General features: G+C 39.2%; 1 protein-coding gene across 1 annotated transcript in view; it reads right to left on the bottom strand.

The window, feature by feature from the left end:
• The window catches only part of LOC126356178 (hemocytin), a 438,196-nt gene that overhangs the window by 401,673 nt on the left and 12,729 nt on the right, over nt 1-23,794 (bottom strand). Inside the window, exons 2-4 of the mRNA XM_050006942.1 lie at nt 19,618-19,814; nt 10,884-10,938; nt 5,996-6,123 (exon numbers count right to left, since the gene is read on the bottom strand). Of these exons, the coding sequence (XP_049862899.1) occupies nt 5,996-6,123; nt 10,884-10,938; nt 19,618-19,814 (380 nt within the window). The remainder of the gene's footprint in view (nt 1-5,995; nt 6,124-10,883; nt 10,939-19,617; nt 19,815-23,794) is intronic.

Below are 23,794 nucleotides of genomic sequence, written 5' to 3'. Positions count from 1 at the left end.
GCAAAGGACCTGGAAGAGCAGTTGAATGGAATGGACAGTGTCTTGAAAGGAGGATATAAGATGAACATCAACAAAAGCAAAACGAGGATAATGGAATGTAGTAGAATTAAATCGGGTGATGCTGAGGGAATTAGGTTAGGAAATGAGACACTTAAAGTAGTACAGGAGTTTTGCTATTTAGGAAGTAAAATAACTGATGATGATCAAAGTAGAGAGGATATAAAATGTAGACTGGCAATGGGAAGGAAAGCGTTTCTGAAGAAGAGAAATTTGTTAACATCGAGTATAGATTTATGTATCAGGAAGTCGTTTCTGAAAGTATTTGTATGGAGTGTAGCCATGTATGGAAGTGAAACAAGGACGATAAATAGTTTTGACAAGAAGAGAATAGAAGCTTTCGAAATGTGGTGTTACAGAAGAATGCTGAAGATTAGATGGGTAGATCATATAACTAATGATGAAGTATTGAATAGGATTGGGGAGAAGAGGAGTTTGTGGCACAACTTGACCAGAAGAAGGGATCGGTTGGTAGGACATGTTCTGAGGCATCAAGGGATCACCAATTTCGTATTGGAGGGCAGCGTGGAGGGTAAAAATCGTAGAGGGAGACCAAGAGATGAATACACTAAGCAGATTCAGAAGGATGTAGGTTGCAGTAGGTACTGGGAGATGAAGAAGCTTGCACAGGACATAGTAGCATGGAGAGCTGCATCAAACCAGTCTCAGGACCGGGGCCCCGAAATGAGATCCATCCTTCATGAAATCCTCCCCACTCCACCAAGAGTGTCTTTCCACCGCCCACCTAACCTTCATAACCTCTTGGTTCATCCCTATGAAATCCCCAAACCACATTCCCTACCCCCTGGATCCTACCCTTGTAACCACCCCAGTGTAAAACCTGTCCTATGCACCCTCCCACCACCACCTACTCCAGTCCTGTAACCCGGAAGGTGTACACGATCAAAGGAAAGGCCACGTGTGAAAGCACCCACTTGATTTACCAACTGACCTGGCTACACTATGACGCTTTCTATGTGGGAATGACCAGCAACAAACTGTCCATTCGCATGAATGGACACAGGCAGACAGTGTTTGTTGGTAATGAGGATCACCCTGTGGCTAAACATGCCTTGGTGCACGGCCAGCACATCTTGGCACAGTGTTACACCATCCGGGTTATCTGGATACTTCCCACCAACACCAACCTACCGAACTCCGGAGATGGGAACTCGCCCTTCAGTATATCCTCTCTTCTCGATATCCGCCCGGCCTCAACCTCTGCTAATTTCAAGTTGCCGCAGCTCATACCTCACTTGTCTTTCAACAACTTCTTTGCCTCTGTACTTCCGCCTCGACTGACATCTCTGCCCAAACTCTCTGCCTTTACAAATGTCTGCTTGTGTCTGTGTATGTGCGGATGGATATGTGTGTGTGTGTGCGAGTGTACATCTGTCCTTTTTTCACCCTAAGGGAAGTCTTTCCACTCCCAGGATTGAAATGACTCCTTACCCTCTCCCTTAAAACCCACATCCTTTCGTCTTTCCCTCTCCTTCCCTCTTTCCTGAAGAAGCAACCGTCGGTTGCGAAAGCTAGAAATTCTGTGTGTGTGTTTGTGTGTTTTATTTATTGTGCCTATCTACCGGCGATTTCCCGCTTGGTAAGTCTTGGAATCTTTGTTTTGTTTTTAATTTTATATATATATATATATATATATTCGCAACTGGCAGTTGCTTCGTCAGGAAGGAAGGAAGGAGAGGGAAAAATGAAAGGGTGTGGGTTTTAAGGGAGAGGGTAAGGAGTCATTCCAATCCCGGGAGCGGAAAGACTTCCCTTAGGGGAAAAAAAAGGACAGGTGTACACTCGCACACACACACACATATCCATCCGCACATACACAGACACAAGCAGACATATTTAAAGCTTTAAATATGTCTGCTTGTGTCTGTGTATGTGCGGATGGATATGTGTGTGTGTGTGTGCGAGTGTACACCTGTCCTTTTTTTTTTTTTTCCCCTAAGGGAAGTCTTTCCGCTCCCGGGATTGGAATGACTCCTTACCCTCTCCCTTAAAACCCACACCCTTTCATTTTTCCCTCTCCTTCCTTCCTTCCTGACGAAGCAACTGCCAGTTGCGAAAGCTCGTAATTTTGTGTGTGTGTTTGTGTGTTTTGTTCATGTGCCTGTCTGCCGGCGCTTTCCCGCTTGGTAAGTCTTGGAATCTTTATTTTTAATATATTTTTCCCATGTGGAAGTTTCTTTCTGTTACAGAAAGGGAAGTCTTTCCGCTCCCGGGATTGGAATGACTCCTTACCCTCTCCCTTAAAACCCACACCCTTTCATTTTTCCCTCTCCTTCCTTCCTTCCTGACGAAGCAACTGCCAGTTGCGAAAGCTCGTAATTTTGTGTGTGTGTTTGTGTGTTTTGTTCATGTGCCTGTCTGCCGGCGCTTTCCCGCTTGGTAAGTCTTGGAATCTTTATTTTTAATATATTTTTCCCATGTGGAAGTTTCTTTCTGTTACAGAAAGAAACTTCCACATGGGAAAAATATATTAAAAACAAAGATTCCAAGACTTACCAAGCGGGAAAGCGCCGGCAGACAGGCACATGAACAAAACACACAAACACACACACAGAATTACGAGCTTTCGCAACTGGCAGTTGCTTCGTCAGGAAAGAGGGAAGGAGAGGGAAAAATGAAAGGATGTGGGTTTTAAGGGAGAGGGTAAGGAGTCATTCCAATCCCGGGAGCGGAAAGACTTCCCTTAGGGGAAAAAAAGGACAGGTGTACACTCGCACACACACACACACACATATCCATCCGCAGGGTGTGTTGTTTTTAATATATATATATATATATATATATATATTATTTTGAAATGGATCAAAATTATCTGCTAGGAGCCTATGTAGACTGGCTGCATTTTCCAGTAGCCTGGCAATAGACTGAAGTCTGGTACCAGCCTAACATACAAATGAAACAGTACAAAAAGGTTATGTTGTGAATAGTGGAAGCCATTCTTGTTCCTAGCATTACATTTCTAAATTTTTACATTGTGGCTGATCTTTAATAACAAATTCCATAAGTAAACTTATGTATTGTGAGACTGTCCTTAGTATGTTCACTGTTACTGCTAAAAATTGGAAAGAGGAGGTAACAGGAAGTGGAGGAAGAGTAAGGGAGGGCGAAATACAAAGGAAGGAAGAGAAGGAAGGAGTACAGAAGAGAGGGCAGAGGGCAATGATAAAGAAAAGGGTGGGAAGATGGAAGATGAGTGGGGCAAAGAGAGAGAGAGAGAGAGAGAGAGAGAGAGAGAGAGAGAGAGAGAGAGAGAGAGAGAGAGAGGGAGGGAGGGAGGGAGGGAGGGAGGGAGGGAGAGAGAGAGAGAGAATAGAGAGCGGCAGTGGTGATGGAGAGAGACAAAGAGAGTAAGAGAGTAGTCAGAAAGGAGAGAGAGAGGAAAAGAAAAATAGACTCCAGCTTCCTATTTCAGTGGATTATTAATAAGAATGTAGGAGCTCCCACAGATACTATTTCTACATCGCAAGCTATCAGTAACAATGCTTCTGACTTAGGAACTAGTTTCGAATTATGAACAACAGCCCTCAATAATGCTCTCTTACATAGCAGCTCATTCTCTCTGTGGATCTGACACTGCCATATCACACATCTCCTCTCAGCTGTGACATAATGAAGTCTGTTAAGTTTTGTAGTTAGAGATAGCATTATAAATTTATTATTTTTTTCATATTTTTTGCAGTTAATAAGGTGCTCACAAATTATATCTCTGCTGATGAGCCATTTGCAAGTGTGACCACAAAAGATGAAAATTGATCTCTCTTGCTGTGGCAGTCTGGTAGAGCAGAAGCAAATCAAGAAATGCACTCTTATTTTGTAATTGATTGAAGCAATAAATGAATATTAATCGTATTTGCATTGCCTACATTGGCAAGAATCCAACTATTATTCAGTTTTGTGCATATTAAAGCACAGTAGCAACATACAAAACTACTAATTAAAATCATCAATATTGTGCATAAATATAGCCTCCCAGGAGTGCAGATTAAGTTTTGTATTTGTATGATGAGTTCCTATTATTTACTGCTGCTATGTAAGAATTCTCTGTAAAATCATGTGCCTTGAAAGTAAAACATACTGGCTGTTTCTTAGGGCAGTGCATTACATGTTATGTCACAATTTTTAAGTAAGTAGATAATGTAAGTATAATAATGAATTTTGTAGTTTTGATTTTGATTTTAAGGTCCACTGATTTACTGCAACCTCCTACTGCATTTAAAAGTTATTGGAAATTATATGTATATTGCTAGTGATCAGGATCCCATAATCAGCATAGTTGATTTTGTTGATCCAATTTCCATTTACCATAACTTATACTTATGTGTCTTCAAGAGAAACTTGAAAAATTGCTTCTTAGTCCTTGCTTGCTTTGTATTTGGTTGTACAAATCATTATCTGATTTTACCTTCACTGTTTGGTTTAATACAAAAGGTGTCCTTTCGATCAATGTCAAGTTTTCAGCTTAGTTTTAGTTTCTGATATTGTATATACTTAAAAGCTTTTTCATAATCTATATAGAACAGATGAATATTACTTATGGAACAGTTATTAATAAGCACTATGACTTTTATTCGTTTGTACTTTGTCTTGTCTAAAGTGAAAGTGTGACGTTACTTGTAGCTCTTTTATGTTTCTTACATCTACTTCAGTATTTAATTTTCAGAAATATTATTACTGTACCCACATCTATAATAGACACACTTAAAAATGAGACACACTCAAAACTAGTAGAGCTTAATAAAGTACAATTTTAAAATACAGCCAGGTGGAACGACGTATTTCCTAAAACAGATCATAACCATTGTCTGGGTTAGCAATTCATTTTGAATATAATATTAAATATTTTATGAAGGGTTGCAATGTATCTTTCATCTATAAATTTCATTATCACTGACCGGGTTTTGTCTGCAACAGCAGCTTTGTCGTGTTTCAAGTTTAATATGGCATTTTATATCTCCTCTTTAACGATTGATAGGCCAGGTAAACAACAATCATGTTCAGTTCATCCAAAAAAACATTTCATTACATTTTCCCCAAGAACAACATTACATTGAAAATTTCCTGGAACATTAAAACAGTGTGCCAGATATGGACTCGAACCTGGCACCTTGCTACCAATTACACTTAGTCTTCTCTTCCAAAAATTCCAACAGTGTACCTAAGTCTTTCATGTAAGCTAAAAATAATCATTCTGCTTTTTAAGTTTTTCTGTTTGCACACACATTTTACCAATTCACTTTCTTTTATTCTTATCTCTGATACTGTTAGTTTTTAATGCTTTCATGTACGTTGTTATGTCTGATATAATTTTGTTCTTATGACCATTCATAAACAAGAACTCCTCCATCATCTGCTTCTGCTTTTTTATTTCCTGTTTTTTATAAGAATAATTAGGAAACTGTTCAAAAAAAGTGGGTTAGTATCCTACTGCACATGTTTCCTCCAAAAAACTGTAAAGACTGGAAAGAGAAAAATTTATCCATAATTGTAACTATATCCATGGAACCACATTTTAAGTGGCATGGCATGACTTTACAGGGTGAGAAACAAACACAGTATGCAAGAAAAATATTTGTTGGAAGGAAACTTGAAATACATGTCGGAAGCAATTGAAACATTTACTTAGCCCACAGACGTCTTCACTTTCTAAGCAGGTTATGCGTGCACACCATACTTAGAATTTATTTTTGTGTATTTCAGTATAATGCGTGTAGTGAGATATGAGTAGTTCTTGCTTGTTATAATGGCATTCATAGAGAACATTGTTATGAGTTTATGTCATCTGCACTACTCACAGCACTTCTTCAAATTATTACCTTATCAAATGAAACTGTAACATATACAATGAACAATAAAATGGAGTACTGTCACAAATTCAAAAAGTACAGACAGGAACTGAAATATTGGCATATGTACTTACGCTCACAGTTGGGCACAGTTTCCCATTCGGTATTCTCTACTTGCCACTTTCCATCCACACAAGTAAGGAACAACTGTGTCTGCCCACTGGGAAACTGGTATTCTCTGTAGCAGTTTGCCCTGCATCCACTAAATAAAAAAACAGATTTTGTTCATCACAAGTACAATACTCCAGAATATTGAGAATATGTACAAAACCTATTCATGTAAACACTAAATTGATAAAAAGATCACAAATATTTTTTTGTTTTTTATTTAAAATGGAAAATCCAGGATGGAATGTAACAATATTATGAAAAGGAAAGTTGCTACTCACCATATAGTGGAGATGCTGAGTCGCAGATGGGCACAACCACAAACAAGCTTTCAGCCAACAAGGCCTTTGTCCAAAATAGATGACAGGTGCGCGCGCACACACACACACACACACACACACACACAGACAATTTGGCACTGGTTTTATCTGAAATGATGATGCCACTGTCATATATGCCTGCATGAGATGAAGAGCTGTATTGCATTCAGTCTATGGCTCACTTTAGTGCCGTCATGAGTGTGTGTGAATTCTGTGTGTGTGTGTGTGTGTGTGTGTGTGTGTGTGTTTGTGTGGGTGGGTGGGTGGGTGTGTGGGTGGGTGGGTGTGTGTGTCATCAATTTTTGACAAATGCCTTGTCAGTCTAAAGCTTATTCGTGAGAGTCTTTTTGTTGTGCCTATCTGCAACTCAGCATCTCCACTATATGATGAGTAGCAACTTTCCTTTTCATAATATTGTATGTATCATTGTATCTCATAACACTACTAATTCCATAATTTGGAAGACAACACATTTGTGACAATTTTATTTTTCAGCAGTGCTCTCTCTCTCTCTCTCTCTCTCTCTCTCTCTCTCTCTCTATCTCTCTCTCTCTCTCTCTCTCTCTCTCTCTCTCTCTCTCTCTCTCTCTCTCTCACACACACACACACACACACACACACACACACACACACACACACACTTACAGATGGAAGCCCTTTAAAAAATACCTCCAAAGCAAAGGAGCAGAATAAGCAGGAGCAACAGGTGGAGCAGATAGAAAGATTCCTGCTTTCCTAGTCTGATACGAGGGCGTTTGAAAAGTTCGAGAGATGGTACCACCAGCGTGTATCAAGGTCATGTTTAGTTAGTAGCATCTTTGGAAAGAATGCACACAAATGTTCAGCTGTATTGGTCCATTTCTTTGTGTTTGGGATTTGTGTGAATCAAGAAAGTCGAATGATTGTCAAAAAATGGACGAAAAGGAATTTCGTGTGGTAATTAAACATTACTTTATGAAAGGCAAAATGCCTCTGGAGACTAAAGAGGACCTTGATAAACGTTACAGTGACTCTGCACCTTCTATTAGAACAGTTTATAAGTGGTTTCAAAATTTTCGGAGTGGCCATATGGGCACAAGTGATGCTGTATGTTCTGGATGCCTTGTGGGGGTTATGACTCCAGAAATCATTGATAAAATCCATGATATGGTGATGGATGACATAAGATTTAAGGTGCGTGATATTGCTAGTGCTGTGGGCATCTTGAATGGATGGGTAAATAATATTTTGCATAAACATATGGACATGAGAAAGCTATCCGCAAGAAGGGTTCTGCAATTGCACATGCTTGACCAAAAATGGAATCATATGACATGCTGCAAGCATGGTTTGCAGCTGTTCAGGAAGAATTCGCAGGACTTTAAGAATCATTTCATCAAAGTGGATTAAACATGGATACATTACTATATTCCTGAGACCAAAGCACAATCTAAACAATGGGTTATCAAGGGAGAATCTGCACCAAAAAAGGCGAAGACTATTCCTTCGGCCAGAAAGGTTATGGCAACTGTCTTTTGGGATTATATTCAAATGAGGAGGAGATTGCAGCAACTAATAGCTATTTTGCAGATTTGGATAATTCCTATTATTTGGAAGGGATCAACAAATTAGAACAGCATTTGGCAAAGTATATAAGTGTAAAAGAAGACTATGTCAAAAAATAAAAGGTTTACCCCAAACACATAAGTAGTTTTTATTTTTGCACGGACTTTTCAAACACTCCTCGTACAACCCAATCCTTTCATTACTGTCAGGCTGCAAAATGTTTATGTACCTCACCATCAAAAACAAGTATCACAACAACTGCATTGCTGCTGTCTAGATAGACTCTAATATGGAAACATCCCAATGAGTTTAGGTTGTTGAATGAAATTGCCACACAGAAGTATGATATAATAAAGCACAAAATATTTGTGATGTTCTGTCTAAAATCTGAAGCTTTTGCACTTTGCACTTCCTATCAGTTTTTTATGTATAAGAGGCAATCAAGAAGTTTCATTTTGACGGTTGAGCAGTCCAGAACAAGTATGCCAGTCAGGCAAATTCGCCATGAACACTGAGGTAATTATAGCACTAACACACCTGGTTGGAGATACCCATTTGGTAAAACACTTAGTCCGGCTGTGTGAAGAAGTAATTGCCTGTCTGATAGGAATCATCAACCTTTCAAGACAGACTATAGGATGGGTGCTCAAATGTCTCCCACTTGAGTTGACATAACCTCTGCATTACAACATTTGCAGTATGGGGACATGCGTTATCATGAAGCAGCAGCACCCCTTGCCACATGTAACTTGGCGTAGCATTCCACAATGGTGGTTTTCAAGAAACATTCTGCCCCATAAACATTCTTCATTCTCCAAGGGATGTCTGCTGGTGTTTGTCCTTCAACGGCCAAGAAAAGACTAACAGCACATTTGTCCTGTTTTGAAACGTTTGGTAATAACATCACTATAGTTCATGTTTCTGCATTTACTGCACAAACATCAGAAATACATGAATGCCACAATAATCCTTTGTCTACATATCATATTGTGTGTATCAGAGTCACAGTATGTTGCATGTATGCTGCACTGATGTCCTCAAAATGAAACATTCTGAGTGCCCTATATACACACATCAGAAAAAGTTTTGCATCACCCCGGTTCCCAGAACTCCCAAAGATAGAAGTTGACTGTGGATATTGTATCACACACACAGAACCTTTGATCATTCAGAGATGTCACTAAACCCACCCAAAGATGTAAATAACCATGCATGAGCAGGGCCTATTAGACGGAGGGGGTTCGACAACTGATCAGTTCCAGCCATTCCAACAAGAAGGAGGTACATGACTTGTGTTGTCTGTGGTTCAACTACGCCTACATGGTCAATACTGTGGTTCAATCATGTCTGCATTGTTACTTTGTGCTAAGAAGGGCTCTCAACAAGGGAAGTTCCTAGGCGTTTTGGAATGAAGCAAAGGGATGTTGTTCGGACATGGAGGAGATCCTAAGAGACAGCAATTGTCGATGATATGCCTCGTTCAGGCCACTCAAGGGCTACTACTGCAGAGGATGATCGCTTCCTAAGAATTATGGCTTGGAGGAACCATGACAGCAAAGCCACCATGTTGAATAATGTTTTTTGTGCAGCCACAGTATGTCACATTACAACTCAAACTGTGCTCAAATGATGTGCAACTTCACTCCCGACATCCATGGCAAGATCCATCTTTGCAAACCATGACACCATGCAGTGCGGTACAGGTGGACCCAACAACATACTGAATGGAGGATTGGCATCATGTTCTCTTCATCGATGAGTGTTGCAATATCCTTCTTCCAGACAATTGTCATAGACATGTTTGGAGGCAACCTGGTCAGGCTGAATGCCTTATACACACTGTCCAGTGAGTGTAGCAAGGTGGAGTTTCCATGCTGTTTTCGGTGGCATTATGTGGGGCCGATGTACGCCACTGGTGGTAATGGAAGGCACCATAACAGCTGTGCGATATATGAATTCCATCCTCCGATTAATAGTGCAACCATATCGGCAGCATGTTGGTGAGGCATTAATCTTCGTGGACAACAATTCCCACACCCACTGTGCACATCCTGTGAATGCCTTCGTTCAGTATAATGACATCGCTCGACTAGAGTGCCAGCATGTTCTCCAGACATGAACTCTATTGAACATGCCTGGGATGGATTGAAAATGGCTGTTTATGGATGATGTGGATAGTACGCTATGAATACAGGCATGCATCAATGCAACAGGACGTGCTATTGGGTATTAGAGGTACCAGTGTATAGAACAATCTGGACCACCGCCTCTGAGGTCCTGCTGTGTGATGGTATAACATGCAATGTGTGATTTTCATGAGCAATAAAAGAGGCAAAAATGATGTTTATGTTGATCTCTATTCCAATTTTCTGTACAGGTTCTGGAACTCTCGGCACCGAGGAGATGCAAAACTTTTTTGATGTGGATATATCATTTATTCTCCAGTGCCATTTGATTAGCATGATGCATTTTCTCTTTAAAAAAATTATTATCTGGTTGTCACAATTAATAAAGGCTGCTTTCAGTAAAAGTGTGTCTGTCTTTCCTAGAAACTTCTTGCCTCTACTGATATGCCCCCAATTTACAATCATTTGTAAACGTCATAAAACATTTACTTCTTTTAAAGTTCCCTTATCATCCAAAGAAACAATTTTTTGTTCAAAATGTGCCTTACATAATAATTTTCTTCTTAGTGATTTCACTGGTACTATTTTATTGACCTAGTCTATCTTCACAAGTGTGTGAACACTTTTAGAATGGTGTGTTGGCATTCTTCTTTTAATGCAAGATACATAGAAACTGTGTATATTTGTTACAGTACAGCTGCCTACATAAATTGCATGCAACACAGTTACAGACCATGATATCAATCCGTCCATTCATTCATTTTTTATTTTTCTTCTAAATTCCCAATTCTTTTGTACCAACCTCTAAAGCCAAAAGCAGTTAGGATAATGGATCAGAGAAACAGCAGAAAGTTTTCATTTACCTGCCAATTCTGCAGCTTAAGCGGGCATTTATGATTTTTGGTGCTCCTACACAGTCTGAAAAACAAAAAGAGATAATATATGTCAAAAATGGTCATAAATATGACACTTTACAGAATATCTTGATAGCAGCTGAAGACAATAAAATTTCTTTTTCAAAGGCACTTTTACAATACTGATCATAAAAAGAAGCTATTGTATTGTAATCAGCTGTACTGTTCTCTATGAACACACACACACACACACACACAGTACAACACATTTGACACAGAAGTGAAGCACATTATTATCAAAATCAGAAAAAAGTAAAGATGACAGAAACACAATAACAAAACTTTAACAATCTTTAAAAATTTCAGATAATTTATGTAGGAAATAGGACACACACATTAAATCTCTACAGGTGAAGGACATGGGAAGGCATTCTAAACCACAGATCAGTTGAGAGAGGCAGGTAAAGATTCAGACATGACAATTGTCTTTAACAGTTGGGCTTACATGCCCAAGTTGCAAGCACTTGATAGATCAAAGATGAGAGCTGCAGGGATGGGGGTGGGGGGATGGGAGGAGGGGGCTGGGGGGGGGGGGGGGGGGAGGGGTGAGGGGGGAGAGTTCTGTGGTCCAGCTGAATACTGAAAGTTTTAAAATGAAACATGAACTAGAAGGTGGAAATAACAGCCTTTATGAAAAAGAAAGAAAATGCATGTTAAATGACAAACATTAGCCACACAAAAGAAATACGAATAAGAGAGTAATTAAAAGTGGCAAAGGAAGAAGGCTCAGGACACAATCTCTGAAGAAAAATGGAGGGGAAATGTGATTTTTGTTAAGACCACTGTGAAGGAATAATAAAGTATGTAATGAAGGATCTACAACCATCCCTAAAGTTTTCAAGCTCAAAACAGAGGAATCACATGCTGTACTATGAAAAAAGGTAATGTTTTGCAATGCAAGTATCAGATGTGTCAGAATCATAAGGGTACAAAAAATGGTCATTTCACTTGATAAGGTAACTGCAATAGATTCACTTCCTTTAAGTGCGAAAAGTGTAGTACAACATGTGCAAATGTGAAATAGTAATGTAAATGTTTGACAGCCTTTTTCTACCAAAACTTCCACAGATGACATTTGCAACACAAGCAAGCTTGGCTAATCCAAGGTAACATAAAAAAAGGTATAGCAACAATTTGACTGGTATTTTCAGGTGGCTGCATTGAGTTCCTGATAAGCAGACTGACCATCCTTTGTGGTATTCCAAAATTTACAAATAGGTCTCATTTAATGAGATGGCATATGACACTGGGCGCATAGTAACATCATCACATTGTAACATCACACTCAGAAGCTACTTTTATTTTAGGAAAGAAGTAGGCTGTGTACCGCCTCAAGTTTCATCCACTCCCTTTCTCAAAAATAAACAAATGACCCCACACCCTTCACATATTCATCACATCCATCTATACTGGAAAACCACATTTAAGACATAACTTTCAGACACTGTAAAGAGAAGGTAGAGAGAAACACAATTAGAGAAAACCTTTCCAGTCACAGAATTGAGCCACCACTTATCAGTGAAGCTCTGATTGCTCCATTTTTTGCACTTTGCATGGGAGGGTTAGGGAAGGAAGCATGAGTTTAAGAGGGTAGCTGCATAGTGTGAGGCAGGTCTTTTGAAAGATGACTCAGCACCTCCCCACTTTGGTAAGTGAAATAAAGAAAACAAAACCACTCACCTACAACTGTCTAATGCATGATGCACACAAAAGACAAAATATTCACACTAGCTTTCAAGCTCTCACTCATTCTCTAGCAAAAGTACGCACTTTCACAAACTACATACAAACACACAAGTGTGTGCGCGCCCACACACACACACACACACACACACGCACACACACAAAGACATGTACATCTGCAGCTACAGCAAGACTGACTATTGGTTATGTGTTAATGAGAGCAGTTGCAGGGTAGATGGAGGTGGGGAGGGTTAGGGAAGGAAGCACGAGTTGAGGAGGGGGAAGCTGGATAGAGTGAGGCAGGTCTGTCAAAGCATAACTCAGCACCTGCAAAAGATGAAAGGAGTTCAGATTGTAGAGAATATAAGAGATTTAGAGGGAGTAAAGAAGGAAAGGTGGACATAAAGAGGGGGGGGAGAGTGAAATGGAGGGGGTGGACAAGGGGAAGAGAGAGTGGAGGATGGGGGAGGAGGGAGGAAGGGGGAGAGGGAGAGAGAGAGAATGTCAACATAGGGATGGGCAGGGGGATTCAGTGGTAGGAGAAGGCACAGTGTACAATCTCGACAGGGAAGGAGTGGTGTGGACAGAAGACGGAAGGAAAAAGGCCAGGTGAGGCAGGGAAACAGGTTAGTGGAGGCTTAGACCAGAAGGACTGTGAGAGAGCAGGATATGCTGGAAAGAGGATTCCCATCTGTGTATTCAGATGCTGGGCACTTACCAGAGTAAAAATATCAGTTTCTAATTGTTAAAAATTTGTCTGTTTTTGTGTAACTACTTCGTGCATAAACAAAACTATTTTGATAACATGTTTAAATCAATATAATCATGATACATTTACTAACAAAGAGATAGAGGGGCTGGCCAGTACTTACCTCAGCTCAGTACAGCCGATAGAAACACAAAAAACAACCGAAAATTTAAGTTCCTAGCTTTCGGAATAAATGTTCCTTCATCAGGGAGGAGAGAGGGGAAAGAAAGGGAAGAAGAGAAAGTGGATTTAGTTACTCACAACCCAGGTTATGAAGCAACATGATACATGTAATACAATTGTAAAATACAAGCCACAAAAATTGTAACTACTGTTTCTCCTAATTTTATTGTCCACACAGAACAAGTGATTCCCATAAGAGCCCAAAAAGTGAGCAAGGGGGTTACTTGCCCCCCCCCCCCTCCCCTGGAACTTGGAGTAGATCATTTTATTCAAAAAATGGAAAATACTGGATGGAACAACACCGATATGGAAAAGATGGATTATTACTCTCCACATGGAGGAGGCACAATCACAGATAGACACAGTGAAAAATACTGCTAAAATATTTGAGCTTTTGGACAAAGTTCTTCTCTCAGAGCAGAAAATACACACATATTCCCACAAGCACAACCAGCATGCACACAGGGCCAGTGTCTAAGGCTCAACTGAAACTGTGCCTGACATGCCCAGCAATCTACTGGCGTGTGGTGGACATAAGGAGGAGGTAGGGGTTGGAGAGGAAAAGAGATAGCATGGTAGGGTTGTGGGAGGAAGCTGGTGCTGCCTGCAGGATAACCAACAGTGATAACCAACAGTCCTCTTGGATATAAAAAGTTTTTGTGTCACCTATAAAATGTAACTCTTAGGGTATGATATGTCTCAAAACTGACATATAACAATTGGCAATTTTACAGCTTTTTATCCCCTCTGTCAACAGAAAAATATCTGTGGATGCCCATGGCAGTTACTACCTACATCTATATCTACACCGACCACCAACATACATACTCTGAAAGTCACTGTACAGTGTGTGGTGAAGCATACGCTGTATCACTACTAGTTATTTCCTTTCCTGTTCCACTCACAAATAGAGCAAGGAAAAGAGACTGTCCATATGCCATCAAATAAATCCTAATTTCTCCTATCTTTTTGTGTTTCTTACACAAAATACATGTCGACAGCAGCATAATCATTGTGCAGTCTGCTTCAAGTGCCGGTTCTCTAAATTTTCTCAATAACGTTCCTTGAGAAGAATGTCACCTCCATCTAGGTATTACCATTTGGGTTCCTGATGCACTTCAGTAATACCTGAGTGTTGACTGAACCTATCAATAACAAATCTGAATTGCTTCAGTGTCATCCTTTAATTTGATCTGCTGCAGATTCCAAGCACACGAGCAGTACTTGAGAGTGGGCCACACTAGTGCTTGGTATGTGGTCTCCTCTACAGATGAACCGGACTTCCCTAAAATTCTCCCTATACACTGAAGTCAACTATTCGCCTTTCCCAGCTCAATCATCACCTGCTCATTCCATTACATATCACTTTGTAATGTTATGTCCAGATGTTTAAACAACAAGACTGTGTCAATAGTGAGAATACTAATGCTGTATCTGAATATTATGGTTTTGCTTTTCCTATTCATTCACATTAACTTACATTTCTCTACATTTAGAGCTAACTATGATTCACCACATCAACTAGAAATTTTGTCTAAGCCATTTTATATTTTCCTACAGTCACTCAGCTTTGACACCTTCCCATGCACCATGGCATCATCAGTAAACAACCACAAATTGCTCCCCAGCCATATATATATATATATATATATATATATATATATATATATATATATATATATATATACTTACCAAGTGGGAAAGCGCCGGTAGATAGGCACAATATTCCCGCTTGGTAAGTCTTGGAATCTTTGTTTTTAATAGAAAGAAACTTCCACATGGGAAAAATATATTAAAAACAAAGATTCCAAGACTTACCAAGCGGGAAAGCGCCGACAGACAGGCACATGAACAAAACACACAAACACACACACAGAATTACTAGCTTTCGCAACCGATGGTTGCTTCTTCAGGAAGGAGAGGGAAAGACGAAAGGATGTGGGTTTTAAGGGAGAGGGTAAGGAGTCATTCCAATCCCGGGAGCGGAAAGACTTCCCTTAGGGGAAAAAAAGGACAGGTGTACACTCGCACACACACACATGTCCATCTGCCATCTGACATCTGACAGATGGATATGTGTGTGTGTGCGAGTGTACACCTGTCCTTTTTTTCCCCTAAGGGAAGTCTTTCCGCTCCCGGGATTGGAATGACTCCTTACCCTCTCCCTTAAAACCCACATCCTTTCGTTTTTCCCTCTCCTTCCTGAAGAAGCAACCATCGGTTGCGAAAGCTAGTAATTCTGTGTGTGTGTTTGTGTGTTTTGTTCATGTGCCTGTCTGCCGGCGCTTTCCCGCTTGGTAAGTCTTGGAATCTTTGTTTTTAAAATATATATATATATATATATATATATATATATATATATATATATATATATATATATATATATATATGATTGTGTATGTATGGATGTGTATGGATGGATGGATGGATATGTGTGTGTGTGTGTGTGTGTGTGTGTGTGTGTGTGTGTGTGTGTGTGTGCGCGCTAGTATATACCTATCCTTTTTTCCCCCTAAGGTAAGTCTTTCCGCTCCCGGGATTGGAATGACTCCTTACCCTCTCCCTTAAAACTCACATCCTTTCATCTTTCCTTTTCCTTCCCTCTTTCCTGACGAAGCAGCCACTGGTTGCGAAATCTCGAACTTTTGTGTGTGTGTGTTTGTGTGTTATTTTATTGTGCCTGTCTACCAGCGCTTTCCCGCTTGGTAAGTCTTGGAATCATTGTTTTTAATATATTTTTCCCATGTGGAAGTTTCTTTCTATATATATTAAAAGTCTGCTGTGGGGCACTGTGCCAAATGCTTTTTGGAAATCTAGAATTATGGAATATGCCTGTTGTCCTTCATCCACAGTTGGCAGTATATCACATGACAAAAGAGCAAGCTGAGTTTCACATGACCGATGCTTTCTAAAGCTGTGCTGATGTGTGAGCATAAGTTTTTAAGTCTCTAGGAAATTTTATGTATTCTAACTCAGAATGTGTTCAAGAATTATGCAGAAAACTGATGTTAAGTCTATTGGTCCATATGGGGCATATATCATGGAGTAGTAAAACTGAAATGGGATTCCATCTGGACCTGGTAATTTAAATGTTTCCAACTCTTTCAGTTGTTTCTCTATGCTAAGGATGCTTATTACTATGTTGTCTATAGAGGACTGTCTGCAATGGTCAAATTGACAGTATGTTTGTACAATTGTCCTGCATGAACAATTTCTTAAACACAAAATTTAAAACTTCAGCTTTCCTTTTGCTATCTTCTATTGCCACACCAAACTGGTCAATGCTTAGTGATTTTACATAGGATCAGAATTTTCTCGGGTTCCCAGCCAGATCTTTTGCTAAGGTACAACAGTGGTAGTTATATGCTTCAAGCATAGATCTCTTCACAGAGACACAAATCTCTAATAACCTATGAACTACTGAACTAAGAGTGCAACAGACTTTGCTTTCTCACCATTTTCCAAGCTTTGTTGTTCAACCAGGATGGGTCTTTTCCATAGACACATAGTTGTCCAGAGCATGATTTACAGTCTGTTTAAACTTTGTCCATAATTCCTCATGTCCATCATATAATTCCTCTATGTTCATCATACTGCAACTAATTTATATTAGGTCATTGTCTAAGTGAGACGCTAACAACTTTTTATCCACTCTTCCTAGCCTTTTTGACAGGTTTATTAACTTTCATAGCCAAAGTCCCTGTGATGACATCATGATCACTAACCCCTATCACTATACTGATGTAACTGATAAGGTCCAGCCTGTTTGTAGCTGCAGTGTCAAAGATATTTCCATTGCATGTAGGCTGCAGAACCAGCTGCTCAAAGGCAGTTTTGGAAAACATGTTCAAAAGTACTTCACAAGAACTGTCTGTCCATACACCCTGCAATGAATTCATAGAGTGTCCAGTCGCTACTCGATAAGTTAAAGTTGCCTCCAAGTAGTATTGCATGACCTGGGTATTTACATGTTACTGACTGTAGATTTTCTTTGAATAACTCTAGAAATGTCACAGCAGAATCAGTGGCCTGTGCAAACATCCAACAATTTACTTGGTTTCACCAACACCTGTTATATTTGACCAGATAACTTTACTGTCACACTCAGTTTCTATCTCAAGTGAGATAATACTTTCATCAACTGCAATGAGTACTCCCCTCCTAGGGCATTTAATCTGTCTTTCTGATATACATTTTGTGACTCACTAAATACCTCAGAGCTTTCCACTTCGAGTTTCAGCCAGCTCCTAGTCTCAAGAATAATTTCAGGATGAGAACTTTCCTGGAAGGCAGTAAATGTGGGAACTTTCTTACAAATACTTTGAGAATTTACTAATATAATTTTGACAGTTGCAATGTCTTTACTCTGAATGTGATCTGACTTTGCTATCTGCATATTGAATGGTAAGTGTTCATCAGAGTATCTCAAAGTACTGCCAAGCCTAAAACAACTCTTTATGAAGGCTCTTGGATACATGGCTAATATGAGTGTCTGAATCAACAGAAAATGAAATACGTGACCATAACTGAATAATTTTTGTCATCACCAATTTCAGCTAGCAGACAACACATAATCTAGGATATCAACAAACAAGATTATTTTAAACTCAACTCCACACAACATTTCCCTGGTCATTAATTCTAAAAGTCACTTTTAGCTTTTCAGACATAAGAACCCTTTATACAATGTTATGGATCAATAGTTCTCAAATTAAATTTTTGAAATATGCCATGCCATTGCTATTGATTTACTGTGACTGGCTACCTTTTATCCTTCCAATGACTTGGAATGCCATAGATTTCTGTGAACTGCTTAGATACTGAATCACCTTCATTCATGTTAAAGTTAATATCGTCACACAATATTGAGCACTCTTTTATTTTCATAAATCCTTATATTAAACATCTCATTGAATCATTTCTAAGTGGTTTCATTGATAAGCACAAATTCCCACTACCATTCCCACAGAATAATCAATTAAGGGCATTGCTGTAATGATCAGTTTTGTGTGTCCATTGCTTCATAGTTCACATATGAAGTTTGTGCTTGATTTGGCCATTAGAGACCACCTGGCCTGCTAATACAACAGCAGTTGCTGCCTCCTTTTGAACTAAGGTCTACATAGGCCACAGAGTGCAAGACTCCACTGGCCACTTGTGAACTGCTAATTGTATTGTATCTTGTCTTCCTTGTGTGTGCACTGTTGGAGTAATAAATTACAGTGTTCTTGGGTTAGAAGTGGCATACTAGTTAATACTTACATCTCCATCTTATGTTAAATGTTTTCAGCACAGTCTCTTTTTAGCATTAACTGCTGAAATACAGGCTTTTCGTCCCTCAAAGCTGGTATCCTTACCCTTAATATCTTGGCTATCAAGAGCTTTACTGTTGAGTTACTAGTCAGAAAGGAATAGGTCAAAGACAATTTGCACCAACTGCGACCCCACAATGTACACGGTGTACAACTACAACTCACTTTACTATGATTTATACAGATGTTCTCTTGCATCCACAAAGTTTCTTATATCAGCTAAACAGCATTCTCCACCACAGACATCTTGTAGATGTGTAATAAAATCTTATTTGTGAGCCTATGATTCCTATTTTTTAACATCTAAGTTATGTGCATCCATGAAAAAACTTTATAGTAGTATTTAAAGGGTATGATGAATGAATGAATGAATGAGACTTTACAGATAATGACAAAGACAGATATTCAGTTTCTCATCTGGCTAAGAGTAGCAGGCTACATGAATTGTTAACAAAGGAAAGTGTCATTGTTAATATCGTTAACAGAAAACAAAACCTGCTCACTCAGAACAACAGTAAGAGAACAAAAAATAGATATGAGAACAGAGATCAACCAGACATGTAACCGTCTTCGACAAACAAAGTATTTCTGATTTTGAGTTACCAAAGAGGTAATAATAATGACAGAAAAAAACTGTCTCAAAATTTAACTATGATACTGACCAAAAAATTCTGTCTTTTGAATAGTCTCAGTATTGAAACACAAACAGTCTGTGCTATGAGAAACAATAAAGGGGTAATGTAACACTGCAGCTTACCTCCACTAACAAATTTTCCACCTGTTTTAACTGCAGTTTCGGCAGGTACATCACCTCGAGTAGCAGTTTTTCTTCCTGAACCAAAAGAAAAAGAACTTCCTCCATCTGAACGGAAGGAGGAATAGTGACGAAATGAGGCATCTGTCCCACGATTGAACTGCCGTTTTTGTATCCTATGTGGTTTCACAGCTTCAGGCCTGAAACAAAACAGGATGAACACATTTTTTTAAAAAACTTACATTTGGATTTATACAATGTAAACTGATACAGGGCAAGCATAATGGAGAGATTATGGAATTGAGAAAGGATATAAAAGAGCTTATATATACTGTATACCATCTACTAATTTCCTATTTACTTTCTCAGCTTTGCTCTTGCATATGGCAGGGCCTGAAAATTATAGATACCACCAATCTGGCTTTAAAGCACTGGATGGATGTCCTTTCTTCCACCACAGACACCAGTAGGAGTGAAACATTGTGTATACCATCTGTTTGTAAATCACATAATCTTTGCCCTGTGTGTACTTATGCTTCAAAGCTTCAAATAAAATGTTTTTCCACTGGACTTTTACAGATGACATCCACAAACCATAAAAAATCTGTGGACAACAGTGAATGCTCAAGAATTGATTAACAACATTAAAAACAAAATGAATAGGCAGGCCAAGACAAATTTAAAAGCAAGGCGTGTGTTTCTCCCCAATATTCTGTACAAAAGCTGTGTATACGAACAAAAATTTAGTAAATATATCACGCTCTATGCATCATCACCACATAAATTGTGGTTTGTCCTCTCAAATTCAAACTTGATAATATCACGTTAAAAGTGGCATACAGATAACCATACACAAGAAGCAGTGATACTGATGGGACATTCCTTCAGAGAAGGAATTGACATCCAATAATACAGTCCCATATCTGGAGGCATGTTAGAAGCACTTAAAATGCCTCTCTGGCTGCAAGGAGCTACACCAGGGCTGGCTATAATTTTAGCCAAGTTTAGCTAGTTATCCCTCACTACTGACCTCTTGTCCTCCCGCTGATGCACAATCCAGAGCAAGAATTCTGTTGGCATAGATGATATCTCTTCAAGATTACTGAAGGAGTGCTATAAGTCGATAAGCAAAATACTGTGCCACATATTCAATGAATCCATCCAGCACGGGATTGTTCCTGAGAGACTAAAGTTTGTTATTGTGTAACCTCTCTTTACAAAAGGCGATAAAGCCAACATTACCAACTATTGGCCTATCCCCCTTTTAACAACCTTTTCTAAAATTTTTGAGAAATTGGTTCAGAAAAGACTTATTGAACACCTCAAGCTTTATAAGGTATTAAACAGTAGCCAGTTTGGATTTCAACAGGGTGTATCAACAGAACAAGCTATTTTTTCCTTCACCCATCAAATATTGGAGTCTTTTAATAATAAATTATCTCCTGTTGGTATCTTCTGTGACCTTTCTAAGGCCTTTGATAGTGTTAATCATGAAATCCTCTTAGAAAAGGCTGAATATTATCGTATAAGTGGCTCAGTTGGCTCATGGATTAAATCCTACCTAGCTGGAAGAAAGCAGAATGTCATGTTGAATGACTCTGAGGGGTACTCTGTGTCATCTAGCTGGGGCTCTATTGGCTGTAGTGTTCCTCATGGCTCTGTACGTGGCCCCCTTCTCTTCCTCATCTTTATTAATGACCTTCCCTTGCATACTAGCTTTAAAACTCACTTTACTCTTTTTGCTTATGACACCTCTGTCCTCATCAACAAAACTCCCAACCTCAATCTTGAGGAATCAGCCAATATTGTCTTTAGTGAAGTATGTAATTGGTTTGTAAATAATGAGTTATCACTAAATGTTAATAAGACCCAGTTTGTACATTTCTAAGTAAGGAAAAAAGTTGAGGATCAATTAAGTATTAAATTGAATGGTAGTGAGTTACTACAAGTTGAGTCAACCAAGTTTCTGGGTGTACACATTGACAACAGTCTAAAATGGTCTGATCATATTTTGCACCTCCCCAAAAAACTCAGCTCAGCAGCATTCGCTGTTTGTATTATTTCCACTGTATGTGACTGAGACACCACATAAATTGCTTATTTTAGTTATTTCCATGCACTATTGCTGTATGGCATAGTTTTCTGGGGTAATCAGCTACTTTCCAAAAAAATATTCATTGCCCAAAAGAGAGTTATTAGGATAATGAGCGGAGTCCAGCATAGACATTCTCAGAGGAACCTTTTCAGAAAATTAGGGATACGGACAACTGCATGACAATACATCTACTCCCTGTTATGTTGAATTGGTAAAAATGGACAATCGTACAAAAACAATTATTCATACCATACCCACAATACACAAGAAACTGCAAAAAGGTGGGAATTTAAGGAGATGGGACCTGGATAAACTAAAAGAACCAGAGCTTGTACAGAGTTTCAGGGAGAGCAAAGGGAGCAATTGACAGGAATGGGAGAAAGAAGTACAGTCGAAGAAGAATGAGTAGCTTTGAGGGATGAAGTAGTGAAGGCAGCAGAGGATCAAGTAGGTAAAAAGATGAGGGCTAGTAGAAATCCCTGGGTAACAGAAGAAATATTGAATTTAATTTATGAAAGGAGAAAATATAAAAATGCAGTAAATGAAGCAGGCAAAAAGGAATACAGACGTCTCAAAAATGAGATCGACTGGAAGTGCAGAATGGCTAAACAGGCATGGCTAGAGGACAAATGTAAGGATGTAGAGGCTTATCTCACTAGGGGTAAGATAGATACTGCCTACAGGAAAATAAAAGAGACCTTTGGAGATAAGAGAACCACTTGTACGAACATCAAGAGCTCAGATGGAAACCCAGTTCCAAGCAAAGAAGGGAAAGCAGAAAGGTGGAAGGAGTATATAGAGGTCCTATACAAGGGTGATGTACTTGAGGACAATATTATGGAAATGGAAGAGGATGTAGATGAAGATGAATTGGGAGATACGATACTGCGTGAAGAGTTTGACAGAGCACTGAAAGGCCTGAGTCGAAACAAGGCCCTCAGAGTAGACAACATTCATTGGAACTACTGACAGCCTTGGGAGAGCCAGTCCTGAAAAAACTTTACCATCTGGTGAGCAAGACATATGAGACAGGCGAAATACCCTCAGACTTTAAGAAGAATATAATAAATCCAATCCCAAAGAAAGCAGGTGTTGACAGATGTGAAAATTACTGAACTATAAGTTTAATAAGTCACAGCTGCAAAATACTAACGCGAATTATTTACAGACGAATGGAAAAACTAGTAGAAGCCGACCTCTGGGAAGATCAGTTTGGATTCCGTAGAAATGTTGGAACACGTGAGGCAATACTGACCCTATGACTTAGCAGCTAGATTAAGGAAAGGCAAACCTACGTTTCTAGCATTTGTAGACTTAGAGATAGCTTTTGACAATGTTGACTGGAATACTCTCTTTCAAATTCTGAAGGCGGCAGGGGTAAAATACAGGGAGCGAAAGGCTATTTACAATTTGTATAGAAACCAGATGGCAGTTGTTAGAGTCGAGGGACATGAAAGGGAGGCAGTGGTTGGGAAAGGAGTGAGACAGGGTTGTAGTCTCTCCCCAATGTTATTCAATCTGTATATTGAGCAAGCAGTGAAGGAAACAAAAGAAAAATTTGGAGTAGGTATTAAAATCCATGGAGAAGAAATAAAAACTTCGAGGTTTGCTGATGACATCGTAATTCTGTCAGACACAGCAAAGGACTTGGAAGAGCAGTTGAATGGAATGGACAGTGTCTTGAAAGGAGGATATAAGATGAACATCAACAAAAGCAAAACGAGGATAATAGAATGTAGTCAAATTAAATCGGGTGATGCTGAGGGAATTAGATTAGGAAATGAGACACTTAAAGTAGTACAGGAGTTTTGCTATTTAGGAAGTAAAATAATTGATGATGGTCGAAGTAGAGAGGATATAAAATGGAGACTGGCAATGGGAAGGAAAGCGTTTCTGAAGAAGAGAAATTTGTTAACATCGAGTATAGATTTATGTATCAGGAAGTCGTTTCTGAAAGTATTTGTATGGAGTGTAGCCATGTATGGAAGTGAAACATGGACGATAAATAGTTTTGACAAGAAGAGAATAGAAGCTTTCGAAATGTGGTGTTACAGAAGAATGCTGAAGATTAGATGGGTAGATCAT

This window comes from Schistocerca gregaria, chromosome 3 (genome assembly GCF_023897955.1).
Source record: "Schistocerca gregaria isolate iqSchGreg1 chromosome 3, iqSchGreg1.2, whole genome shotgun sequence".
Classification (NCBI taxonomy): Eukaryota; Metazoa; Arthropoda; class Insecta; order Orthoptera; family Acrididae; genus Schistocerca; species Schistocerca gregaria.
This window is presented reverse-complemented; position numbering and strand designations above follow the sequence as displayed.